General features: G+C 37.1%; 2 protein-coding genes across 4 annotated transcripts; both read left to right on the forward strand.

Moving 5' to 3' along the window:
- The first annotated feature begins 380 nt into the window (after positions 1-380).
- On the forward strand, positions 381-9065 carry LOC126789590 (vacuolar sorting protein 3). Of its 3 annotated transcripts, XR_007671540.1 has the most exons (16): positions 391-525; positions 926-2125; positions 2587-2862; positions 2979-3175; positions 3391-3532; positions 4268-4537; positions 4673-4745; positions 5356-5404; positions 5765-6053; positions 6278-6333; positions 6830-6898; positions 7061-7172; positions 7319-7408; positions 7632-7802; positions 8293-8475; positions 8750-9065. XR_007671540.1 is itself a non-coding variant. In XM_050515787.1 (15 exons), exons 2-15 carry the CDS (start codon positions 983-985, stop codon positions 8383-8385), a joined length of 3030 nt encoding a protein of 1009 aa, XP_050371744.1. In that variant the 5' UTR covers positions 381-525; positions 950-982; the 3' UTR covers positions 8386-9065. The 3 variants fall into 3 exon arrangements, 2 of the variants coding, with proteins under 2 accessions (XP_050371744.1, XP_050371743.1); XM_050515787.1 differs by having other exon boundaries at positions 381-525; positions 950-2125; positions 8293-9065; XM_050515786.1 differs by having other exon boundaries at positions 8293-9065.
- Positions 9066-9733: 668 nt separating this feature from the next.
- LOC126789591 (photosystem I reaction center subunit III, chloroplastic) lies at positions 9734-10663 on the forward strand. The gene has a single exon (XM_050515789.1). The coding sequence runs from the start codon at positions 9862-9864 to the stop codon at positions 10531-10533; it is 672 nt and encodes a 223-aa protein (XP_050371746.1). The 5' UTR covers positions 9734-9861; the 3' UTR covers positions 10534-10663.
- Positions 10664-12568: the final 1905 nt, after the last annotated feature.

Genomic DNA, 12568 nt, shown 5'->3' on the forward strand with positions numbered 1-12568 from the left:
TGTTCTACTCAATAGCTCTCAAAATCATCAACTCCCAATTTCTAATCCCCCATGTATCCATCAAAATATGACAGTGCGTTGCAACATTTACCGGAACATACGGGTATGAAGCTCATCCATCATTGCGGAATTCGCACGATTTTCAAAGAACTAGAATGAAAATTTGAAACTTTAGATGTGCTTTGTTATATGTGTGTTAGTGTGTGTGTATATATATCTTCGTATAGACTATAGAGCACGCGACGTCTGACATATATTTAAATTTCTTTGTCAAAAAAAAAAAACATATATTTAAATTTCAGAGATAAAATGAGGAGGTTGGTCATTTTTATTTAAACAAAAACAAAAAAAAGAAAGAAGAAAACGCTGGAGGACATATATAGGAATTGACGGTCTTCCCCAAACAAAAAACCAAAAAGGGAGCCAGAAATCAAAAAATTCCAAGTCCGGCGAGTCACTGAGTCCACAGCTCAGAAGCACCGTCTGAACTCTGTTCACTTCCGGCGATCACTCACAGCTTACCGAGTACGACTCCTCTCTTCAATTTCCTATCTTTTATACTCTCTTCTGCTTCGATATCCAATTCGATCAGTACATAGATTACCCCAAGCTCAATTCTTTAGTGATTCTCAAAACCAATTTGGTCCGATTCAATGCACAATGAATCGGTTTTACGGTTTTACTCTAGTTCTAGAATCGTCTCTGCACATTTTTGCTGCTGTAAATTTGACTGTGTGTTTGTGCTTTACAAATTTTTAGGGCTTAGGAAACAAGATTGAACAATGCTTTAGGATTGTTGTTTATCACTGTAATGAGATTCAGTTTCACCTTGAAATTTGACTAGTAGCTGTAAAGATAGTTTACTATGTTATCATTTTCGTATGCTTAGGATTGTGATTGGTTTTGGATTTGCTTGAAATTTCAGGTTGTGTGGTGTTTTTTATGGTAGGGCATTAGAATTCGATACTTTTTAGGGGTTTACATGGCGAAGCCTGAGCCGAGGGCTCGCACTGTTATTGAGCCATTGTCATACTTCAACCTCTCTGAGCAGTCTCGTGCGCCGGTTAGGTCCCTTGCTATATTGAATGTCTCGGATTCGGAGTGTTTAATCTACCTTGGGACTCAGTTTGGAGGGCTGTTTTTGTTCTCTCTAGACCCTAAGGATCTCAATGCTTCGTCTGCGTCCGATCCTTCGGGCAGCCCTTTGGTCACGCAGAATATTAAGTTTGTGAGGAACATTTTGGTTGGGAGTTCCTCGGTGGATTATTTGCATGTGTTTGGCGAGATTGGGAAGGTTTTAGTGCTCTTGGATGGCTTTTTGTATTTGGTTGATTCACTTCTGCTGCAGCCGGTGAAGAAGTTGAGTTTCCTGAGAGGAATATCTGTCATTACAAGGAGGTTGAAAAGTAGTGAATCAGAGTGTTCGAATTTGTCAGAAGGTGCTGGCAGTTCAACAGAGTCTACGAGTACAAGTCAGCGTTTTTTGAAAAAGTTGGGAGGTGGGATAAGAGCAAATGGATTGAAAGTGAAGGAATCAGTGCAACACCAGGTGGGCAATTATGTATTTTCTGTCGTGATCGGTAAAAGATTGATATTGATAGAGTTTGTTTTGAGTAATAGATTGGGTAAAAGTGACGAAGACGTCAATGATGGGTCTTTTGTCATTCTTAAAGAAATTCAATGTATTGATGGGGTTATGGCCATGGTATGGCTCAATGATTCAATAATTGTGAGCACACTCAGTGGATATACTTTGTTCTCATGTGTCACTGGACAAAGTGGTGTAATATTCTCGTTGCCAGATGTTTCTTGCCCACCACGGCTTAAATTGTTGTATAAAGAATGGAATGTTCTCTTGTTGGTGGATAATGTGGGCATCATAGCAAATGCCCATGGACAGCCAGTTGGTGGGAGCCTGGTGTTCCATCGTGACCCAGATTCTATTGGAGAGATATCTTCATATGTGGTTGTTGCAAGGGATGGAAAGATGGAACTCTATCATAAGAAAACAGGTAGGTGTGTTCAGATGGTCACCTTTGGTGGTGAAGGGGTTGGAGGGCCTTGCATTGTTGCAGATGAGGAAGATGGATGTGGAAAACTCATTGTTGTTGCGACGCCCACCAAGGTATGAAACATGTAATCTTTCAGAGTTTTTAATAAGTATTCATCTTTTTTTTTTCCTGATTTTATCAAATCTTCATGGTTTCCACTAGATGAAGACGATTGTACTTTTATGTTACCTAGAATGCTGCTGGGAAATCTTGTTCTCGTATTTGATTAGAGCTAAACCATTTATTACAATCACTTATTCTATATAGATGACGATATCTTCTCTTCTGTCATTGCTGATAAAAAAATTCCGGAGTGTCTTTCTTGAAACATGTGTTCATAGAGTAACGAAGATCTGTTGAATCGTATGCTTTCCTTTGACATGTTGCCATGTGCCACTGTAGCTTGTTCTAGTCAACTTGATACATGATTGCTAACCATTAGAAATTGACAGTGATACTTATCCTTTTCCTGATTAAAGAGTTGATTGTTCAGAGTTTTTTTACATCTCATCCTCTTCATGTTGCAAAATTCTAGGTTATTTGCTACCAGAAGTTACCTTCTGAAGAACAGATAAAAGATCTGTTGAGGAAAAAAAATTTCAAGGAAGCCATCTCCTTAGTGGAGGAACTAGAGTGTGAAGGCGAATTATCTAAAGATATGCTGTCATTCGTTCATGCTCAAGTGGGTTTCCTCTTACTTTTTGACTTGCATTTTGAGGAAGCAGTAAATCACTTTTTGCAGTCTGAGACATTGCAGCCTTCCGAAGTATTTCCATTTATAATGAGGGATCCAAATCGATGGTCACTGCTGGTATGTTCTTGGACACTCTGGTAGTTCACTCTTATGCATACTTTTTACATTCACAGACACTGAACCTTAAATTACTAGTGTTTTTTAATCATTAGCTTTTGAACTTGCACTCTTAGGTTCCTCGAAACCGTTATTGGGGTTTGCATCCTCCCCCTGCACCTCTGGAAGATGTTGTAGATGATGGATTGATGGCGATCCAAAGAGCAATCTTTCTGAGGAAAGCAGGTGTAGAGACTGTGGTAGATGATGCATTTCTTCTTAATCTGCCAAGCCGAGATGATCTTTTGGAGTCGGCGATCAAGTCAATTACTAGGTCTGTACTTTATTCTGGTTATATATATATATATAATTATATATATATATATATATATTACCCATGAAATTGCTATGCTTGTTCTTTAGGAAAGGGTAGGGGTGGAAATGATATTATGTAGCTTTTAATTTCTTGATATTGCTAAAATTTGGATAATCATTTGTTTAATTATTGGCAGTTACTTGTACATGTTTCTGAATTCTTTCTTGTCACAGGTATTTGGAGCTTTCCCGTGATAAGAAGTTGACTCCATCAGTGAAGGAGGGAGTTGACACATTATTAATGTACTTGTACAGAGCTTTAAATAATATCAGTGAAATGGAGAAGCTAGTATCTTCTGCAAATTCTTGTGTTGTGGTATGTTTTCTTATCCTTCCTTTTTCCTCAAAGTTTTTTCTGTTCATGTGCTGCTTCCTAATACATCATTTTACAATGCTGAAGGATCTTTCTTTTGTTTCCATTCTGGAGTATATTACTTCTAAAGAATCCCGATCTAGTGGAAAACCATAAAATGGGAGGAAAGTGGATATGTTATATAGTCTTAGGTAAAACAGAATTGAAAAACCAGAGTATATGCACTTTTACGAATAATAAGAAACATAGGCAGTGCTTTTGTAGACCCAATTTGTTCAGTTGATCTCACCATTCTAGAAAATATTATATTTCCATTTATGTTAAAATTTTGATCAGATAAAATGTATTAGTGTTGTGAGAGAAAAAAAAAATGAGATAGGTTGGCTAATTGTGTAGTTGAAAGAAAAGAGTCAGACACTCCACAAACCTGACCACAGTAATATTCAGCCCTCATATTTTTGGGGTTCTGGAACCCATTATTGTATCTGTAATTTACTTTTAGATGACAGTTTTGGATTTTAACCAACTAGAAAGGGAAATCTGTCCTAGATTACTGTCTTGAATTCATTTCATTTATGTCTGATTTTGGAATCAAGAGAAGCATATTAAATGGGCCTCAAGACAATGCATTTTGTGGATGTTGATTAATTGTGAAATTCTACCATCCTAATGCATTCAAAATGGCTATTTATCTGGAGCCTTTGAAAGATAATTGAAGAACTTGCTTGGGTGGTGCAGGAGGAGTTGGAAAGTCTATTAGATGACTCGGGGCATTTGCGTACGCTTGCCTTTCTGTATTCAAGTAAAGGAATGAGCGCAAAAGCTCTTGCCATCTGGCGCATTTTGGCAAGAAATTATTCATCTGGCCTTTGGAAGGATCCTTCTCCGGAAAGTGGCTCACACAGAGTTAGTAATATTATCTCTGGTAAGGAGATTGCTGCAGCTGAGGCATCAAAGATTCTTCAGGAGTCATCTGTTTCACAGCTGGTTCTACAACATCTTGGATGGGTATGTTAGTTGTTCTGTAAACTTGTTTCTATATTGTTGTGAGTGGTCTGAATTATTTCTACATTGTCCGCGATTATAGAGAATGTAATGCTTCACAAATCTAATGTTGAATCACCAACTGGTTGGTGTTGTTAGGTTGCAGATATCAATCAGGTCTTTGCAGTTCAGATTTTGACATCGGAGCAAAGAGACAATCAGCTTCCACCAGGTGTGATTTTATCATCTCCTAGTAAATTTGGTTCTGATGTTGACTTCATTGATCATATGCCTATGATGTCAAGGTTAAACAAATGTTAAGTCAGTATAAGATTGGGGTTATGATTCTGGGCCTATGATGTCAAGGTTAAACAAATGTTAAGTCAGTATAAGATTGGGGTTATGATTCTGGGATTTTTTTTCACATTCTTTCTAACTTGGTAAGATCTGGTTGTCTTTTGAAAAGGATGTGGAAGTTTAACAAACTTTTATATTCTTTTGGGTCTGCCAGCTTCCCATGGGTAATAGTCCAAATTTCCCGGTGGAATATTGTAAACTGTGACAGATGTCACTTGTTATCTTAAAACCTTGAGATTCAGTATATTGATTCTATTTAGGTTAAGCAATGTAAAGTCATTATGTGTTTGTTTTTTAAAAAGAGCAGAAACCTCAAACGTATAATCTTCTTTTCACATTCAACCTATAAAATAATCTTTGTTTTGTGGCTTTTCTGAACTATTTTACATCTAGGTACCTAATGTTTATTGATTGAGCACTCTAGCGGTTCAGTCTATTAAAGGAATCTATACTTGATCCTTAGATAATGTTTGTTTTGACTGCAGAGGAAGTAATTGCAGCTATTGATCCAAAGAAAGTTGAAATACTTCAAAGGTATGTCATTATGTTACTGCACTAAACACCCTTTCTGTGTCAGTAAAATTCTGCTGGTGTGTGCTCAGTAATTTTTAAGAAATGTAAAAACTGGGTTGTTTTATGCTATCTTGAGTGCAATTGAACTGGAGATGAGAGGTACTCAGCTAACAAACTGCACCAGATTAGGTTGATAACTCTTCTATGTAATAGAAAGAAAAAGAGGAGGGAGAAAGAGAATCATATATAATTATTACTTGATCAATTATACATACATACATACAGATAAATATATATATATATATATATATATATATATATATATATATATATCATTATTGTGTTATATGGTTTTCACATTGAGGTCCTTTAACCGGACAGGTACCTTCAGTGGTTGATTGAAGACCAAGATTCTATTGATACTCAGTTCCACACAATATATGCGCTCTCACTTGCTAAGTCAGCCATTGAATCATTCGTAGCAGAAATTGCCTCCGAACTCCCTGATCCTGTAAGGAGAGAGGAGACGGGCATTTCTGAATATAACACGAGTGCAATATTTCAAAGTCCTGTGCGGGAACGGCTCCAGATATTTTTACTGTCTTCAGACTTGTATGACCCAGAGGAGATTCTTGACTTGATTGAAGGATCAGAATTATGGTCAGAGAAGGTCTGTCATAGTTTTTTAAAACCTTGCCTTTTCAACCACATTTTGAACAATTGCAAGCTGGTTATGCTGATTATACACGATAAGGCCATGGAAAATTAATATAATTTAGCTTTTAGGCCAGCCTTATTCATCCCTAATATTGATGATGCCAATTAGCCAATATGGTTAGTAATCCTTGAATTATATTGCTACTGCTGGTCTCTGATTCTGGATTTATTCAACAGGCTATTCTATACAAAAAATTAGGGCAAGAGGCACTAGTACTCCAAATTTTGGCCTTGTAAGTTTCCTCTTTGTAAGGTCTTTGAAAGGTTATTGTAACAAGTTCACAGTTCACTGGTTCTCATATTTGCATGTGATTGTGCATCATCTGTTGTTTATTTATCTAGTTTACTCATTTATTTTAAATCTATAATACAATTTAGTATTATCTTCATTATGGTGTTTGATTTGTGAATTTGTTAAATCGCATCCTGTACATTTTGATATCTATGTTGAGTAATTTCCTGCATTTCATGGATTTATGACTAGCAATAACAGGAAGAAATTAGGTTATCAAAATGAGATTAATGAAAAAGTACATGTATTCTATTGCTCTACAGAACTGAATCTTGTTCTTTGGTTTCATTGCATTCCAGTGCACATTGAAACGTATTTTCCATTGGGCACTGTAATTGAGTCCACACGCTGAAAATGTGAAATAATTATTTCAAAGATGAAAACTGCATTGGTGCAATGTTTCAGAATATTTGTACTAATGTACATTGGTCTTTTAGGAAGCTAGAAGACAGTGAAGCTGCAGAGCAATATTGTGCTGAGATTGGCAGACCAGATGTCTATATGCAGTTGGTTCTCTCTCCCTCTGTCTTCCTCACTCAACACTTGCGTACACACACGCAAAGGAAACGCCTAAAAACACGTGCTGGCATGCGTACTTGAAGTATGCTTGTGATGAACTAATTATAGCTTCCCTAATTTTTCTTTTTGTTTATTTTGTGATAACTCAGGTTACTTGATATGTATTTGGATCCACAAGATGGGAAGGAGCCTATGTTTAAAGCTGCTGTTTGCCTACTCCACAATCATGGGGAATCACTAGATCCTTTGCAAGTTTTAGAGGTAGCCAATTCTCTTCTCTTTTGTTTTTTGAAATTTAAGAAAGAAAAAAAAAAGAGAATACTGGAACTTTGTACGATCTACCGGCTTTTCTTCAGTTGGTTCAAGTAGAAGTCTATTGTTGAGGAATCTTGGGTTTCATGTTGCAGAGATTGTCGCCAGATATGCCCCTTCAACTTGCTTCTGAGACTATATTAAGAATGTTGAGAGCCAGACTTCATCATCATCGTCAAGGACGTGTAAGCTTTTCATTTGGTATTTCATCAGAGATTTTGGTTTTCATCAGGACGTGTGACTTTGCACGATCAATGAAGAATTGTACAAAAGTTCTTAACTGGAATTAGTTAACCTCTGTATTTTGTTGGAAGTTGTTGTTAGCATTATGTCATTCAGCCTTTGCACCTGGCCCCATTTTTGAGTGATTTTCATTCCATATTAAGCCATTCGTTGATTCCTTTTCAGATTGTGCATAATCTGGCCCGTGCCTTGGATACTGATGCAAGTTTAGCAATATTAGAGGAGAGATCAAGGCATGTGCAGATAAATGATGAAAGCCTTTGCGACTCTTGTCATGCACGTCTGGGAACTAAACTTTTTGCTATGTACCCTGATGACACCATCGTCTGTTATAAGGTTGGCAATGTTAACCTTTACTCATTTAATGATTTTTTTATCGTTTTTGGATCCTCATTAGTGAGACATTCGTTGCTTATTTATGAATTCAGACAAAAATGAGAAAAAAAAACTTTATTTCTAAAACCTTCACTAGACAACCTGACTGTCTTTTCTATTGTAGTTATTACATTTGGTCTTTGTGTTTGTAGCAAAAACAGGCATTTTACTGCTGTAGAGATTTATACCATTAGTTGAAGTAACCATTACTAATAGTGCTTTTACACTAAAAAAATAGTTAGAATACTTTCATATCAATCAGAGGACTTAAATTTGCACGACTTGAGGAAAACTTTAATATATTTAAATATTATAAAAATGTCTTTATACCAGTTCATACTGTACAAAATGAGCAAGGAAAGTAAGGCATAGCATTCCTAAAGTGAGTAATCTTACTGGTGATAAAAAAATTACTGATCTTGAGGACATATAATGAACCTTTCTTTTGCAGTGTTTTCGTCGTCAGGGTGAGTCTACTTCAGTCACTGGTCGCAACTTTAAACAAGATGTCCTAGTGAAACCTGGCTGGCTTGTGACCCGGTAATCCATTGAAACTTGATGTGACATTGACTGAAGATTGAGGCTGCACGGTCTGATTATGTTGTATCTTGAGGCAGAGGATCAGAACTTTCAGGTAGTGGATTGCTGAAGCTCTTACGGGGACAATTCAGACACTTTTCTTGTTAGATACAAGTGACTGAGTCCCAACTTTCTAGCTTATCATTCCATAGAGGAAGACAATCTATCCGGATAGTACGTCTTCGTTGTTCAGTTGTTTTATCCTCACCAGTCCCAGCTTTTTCAATAACTGCAAGCACGGTTACTGGGTTCAGTTGTGACCTGATTGAAGCTCTATTCAGAAAGTTGAGATCCTGCTAACCGTTCTTGCTCTCTATGGTCGCTTACAGCTCGAGATCAGAAAAAAGAACCTGTGAGTTTTGATAACTTGAGTCGTGTTGTTATGTTGACCAAAATACTGCATGTATGATTGAAGTTGGAGGGATCAGGAATCCTGATTCAGGATTCTGCATTGCTCAGTCTTGTAGATACACCGAGCATCGATCTTCTTGTCTACACTGTCGTCAGAGTTCAAGTCCCCATCACCAGAGGTTAAATAGGGATGTTGTACATTCAAAATTTTGACAGATTTTTGTACTTGTATGCAATCATTGTTGTTCAGACCAAAAAAAGAATGCAATCATTGTTAATTTTCGAGATTAGGAAGGTATCGTCCACTGATTGAATTCTTCAACATGGCAGAACTCGTAGGCTGTTCATATAATCCAACCACAGATGATTACGTAGGCTCTTCATATTCATATTTGAATTGTTTATTTTTACGGTTTCCACTTTCCAGTCTATGCAGAAGATATGAAACTCAAAATCGAACCTTAAATGGTTTCTTGTGGACATTGAAGAGGCTAAATGATGTCATTTAAGTTTGGTTAATCCATCTTTGATCCTTTTTTTTTGGGGGGGGGGGGGGTAAGGGCCAATGAGGCAGTCCTCAATCAATCATCGGATACAAGGGGGATATGAAGCTTAAATCTTTAATTATAAAAGTCTGAAATAATATCAGACATTTTTATAAATAAATATCTAACAAAGCACTAATTAGTAAATAGTACTATCCTTAATTATAAAATTCTGAAATAATATCAGACATCTCTACAAACAAGTATTCAACAAAACCCTAGGAAAGAGTACTACGAGCATGGTAGACCACTCTGGCTCTTTATCCACAGATAGCTTCAATAGCAGGATGGATAAACAGAATCGAAGTGAGCCACCAGTTTAGCCCTAAGCCAATGACAACCTTCCAACTCAGCCTTCTTACTTCCTCCACCTTATCCCTCTCTTCCTTCTTCCCTACACCACCAATCTTCTACTCCAAGAATCTAAAACCCTGTCCTCCACACTCTCCCTTTCAGATCTTCCTCTTCTTCCTCTTCTCTACTCTTCATCACAATCCTCACAAACACACAACACAACCCAAAAAAGAGGGGGAGAAGTAATCAAGATGTCTCTCACTATTCCCACAAACCTCTCCATGTTGAAGCCTAATCTCAGCTCTCCCTTAGCCCTAAAGCCAAGGGCCATGGCCACTGTGTGCTCAGCCACCCCAAACCCCGAGAAGATATCCACTGCTTCAGCAATGCAGACTTTCTCTGCTGCCCTAGCACTCTCCTCCATCATCTTGGGGGCAGCTCCCATCCCAGCCATGGCTGACATCTCAGGGCTAACCCCATGCAAAGACTCCAAGCAGTTTGCCAAGCGCGAGAAGCAATCGATCAAGAAGCTTGAGTCTTCCCTGAAGCTGTACGCACCGGACAGCGCACCTGCCTTGGCCATCAAGGCAACCGTAGAGAAAACCAAGAGAAGGTTTGACAACTATGGCAAGCAGGGTTTGCTGTGTGGAGCTGACGGGCTCCCTCATTTGATTGTGAGCGGTGACCAGAGGCACTGGGGTGAGTTCATCACCCCCGGGATTCTGTTCCTTTACATTTCTGGGTGGATCGGGTGGGTTGGAAGGAGCTACTTGATTGCCATTAGGGATGAAAAGAAGCCAACACAGAAGGAGATCATCATTGATGTACCTTTGGCTACTGGCTTGGTTTTCAGAGGCTTCAGCTGGCCCATTGCTGCTTACAGAGAGTTCTTGAATGGTGAACTCGTTGCCAAGGACGTGTAAACTTAGCTTTTTAGGTCATTTTGGGGTTTGATTTGTTTTAATTTCTTGTATAATATGTAAAACTTATCTCAATATGTGTATGAAATGCTTTTGTTCGAAACTGATCTATCCAGCAACTTTGACATGGCTACCTTTGTTGCCCAGCACAATTAACAGTAGTCATTATTTATAAAATTATAGATAATTAATTAGATATAGTGTTTGTGTGTGTTGCTTACTTTAATTAGGGTGTGTGATCGATGTACTAGTAACAAATTAACAAATTAACAAATAGTTTAAGATCCGGTGAACTTGAAAATTTAGTTTTGAAAAGTGGCACACATGAAGGATATGATACAAATATATAGGTAGTGGTTCAAGAAATTAATGGGTACGTTGAAAAACAAAGAATGCATCGAAGAGTAAATTATGCATTCTTAAACATTCGTCTCAGAAAACCCTCGAGTTCTAATCGTTGATACCATATGATCGTATGAGCATCCATAGAGTTCTAGCTGTTCATAATCATATTTCTCATTTAAGAGTGTACCACAGTACGAGTCATCCACGATGATCGGAGTGTGTGTGAAATACACATAATAACCTAGAGTTGTTCATGCATTGAAGTTCACTTTGATAACTTGTGCGTGCTTACTATGCAACAAATGGCACTAATGGATGTGAATATTGGATAAGATATATTACGCAAAGCTTGAAAATTTGACAGCTTCCATTTCAGGAGGTAATGCAACGACAAACAAACCATTATGTTAACTGTCAAACAAGGTTCTTCAATTATATTTTGAGGTTAAATACGTACTCCATCATATACGTTTAACAAATATATGTTAGAAAGCAGATATATTATATCTTTCTCATTTAGGTTCGATTGATTTGTATTCTAGATGTATATCAGTTGTGATAGCTTACCTTTTATGTTCCTTAGATAGTGCACATGTTCCTGACGTGTAGGAACTGATTGTAATCACACTTGTATAAAGGAATGTCTCTGTATCAATGAAAAATATATTCAGCCAAAAATCTTCTCTTTTATGGTATAAGAGAAGAGTAAGATTAATGTTTTAAAAAGCGAAGGCGTACCTCAAGGCGTTTTCTTGAGAGTCTTTGAGCCTTAAAACTTGAAGCGCATAAGGCGTAAGCCTTATGTTATAAAAAAAAAATAGTAGTTATATATAATTATACACATACAAAAAAAACAAATATACATAAGAACTTACTAATTTATTGCATTTAGATATAATAAAATTAATAATCCAAACGTTTTAGATAGTTTTTCTTAAATTAAACACATTATATAAAAAGATACTTAAAAAGATTATTTTCGAAGGCGTAGTAAAATGCGTAAAAACGTAACATAAGGCATAAAAGGCGAGTCTCGGTGTCCAGACCGAAAAACAGAGACGTTATGTAAATAACTTTAAACTTTTTAAGCCTCAAACGAGCCTTGAGACGAGTTTTTTTTAAACATTGAGTAAGATCATGACTCTATCATCTTGATCGGATGGTTCAATGGTCACAAGGTATGTGAATTTTGTCTATCAACTTGTCGATGTTCTTGCTAAACCTTTGAGGAAATAAATCTTTGTTCCTATGATTCGCAAGTTAAGAGTCCAAGACATCCACTCTCCAACTTGTGCAGCCCTCTCACCTTGATCGGATGGTTCAATGGTCACAAGGTATGTGAATTCTGTCTATCAACTTGCTGATGTTCTTGCTAAACCTATGAGGAAATAAATCTTTGTTCCTATGATTCGCAAGTTAGGAGTCCAAGACATCGATTCTCAAACTTGAGTGAGAATGTTAGAAAGCAGTTCTATCATATATTTCTCATTTAAGTTTGACTGATTTGTATTATATATGTATATTAGCTGTGATAGCTTACCTTTTATGTTCCTTAGATAGTGCACACGTTCCTGACTTGTAGGAGCTTGTAATCACACTTTTATAAAAGAATGTCTCTGTATCAATGAAATATATATTCACCCAAACATCATCTCTTTTAATATATGCATGCCCGGCCCGCCTCCTATACCAT

The sequence above is a fragment of the Argentina anserina genome, chromosome 3 (genome assembly GCF_933775445.1).
Source record: "Argentina anserina chromosome 3, drPotAnse1.1, whole genome shotgun sequence".
NCBI lineage: Eukaryota > Viridiplantae > Streptophyta > Magnoliopsida > Rosales > Rosaceae > Argentina > Argentina anserina.

Excerpts from the sequence above, each read along its gene's own strand:
- LOC126789591 (XM_050515789.1), top strand. The coding sequence starts at position 9,862 with ATGTCTCTCACTATTCCCACAAACCTCTCCATGTTGAAGCCTAATCTC.
- LOC126789590 (XM_050515787.1), top strand. The coding sequence starts at position 983 with ATGGCGAAGCCTGAGCCGAGGGCTCGCACTGTTATTGAGCCATTGTCA. Across the intron at positions 2,863-2,978 it reads CAAATCGATGGTCACTGCTG|GTTCCTCGAAACCGTTATTG; the intron begins GTATGTTCTTGG and ends TTGCACTCTTAG. Across the intron at positions 3,533-4,267 it reads CTGCAAATTCTTGTGTTGTG|GAGGAGTTGGAAAGTCTATT; the intron begins GTATGTTTTCTT and ends TGGGTGGTGCAG.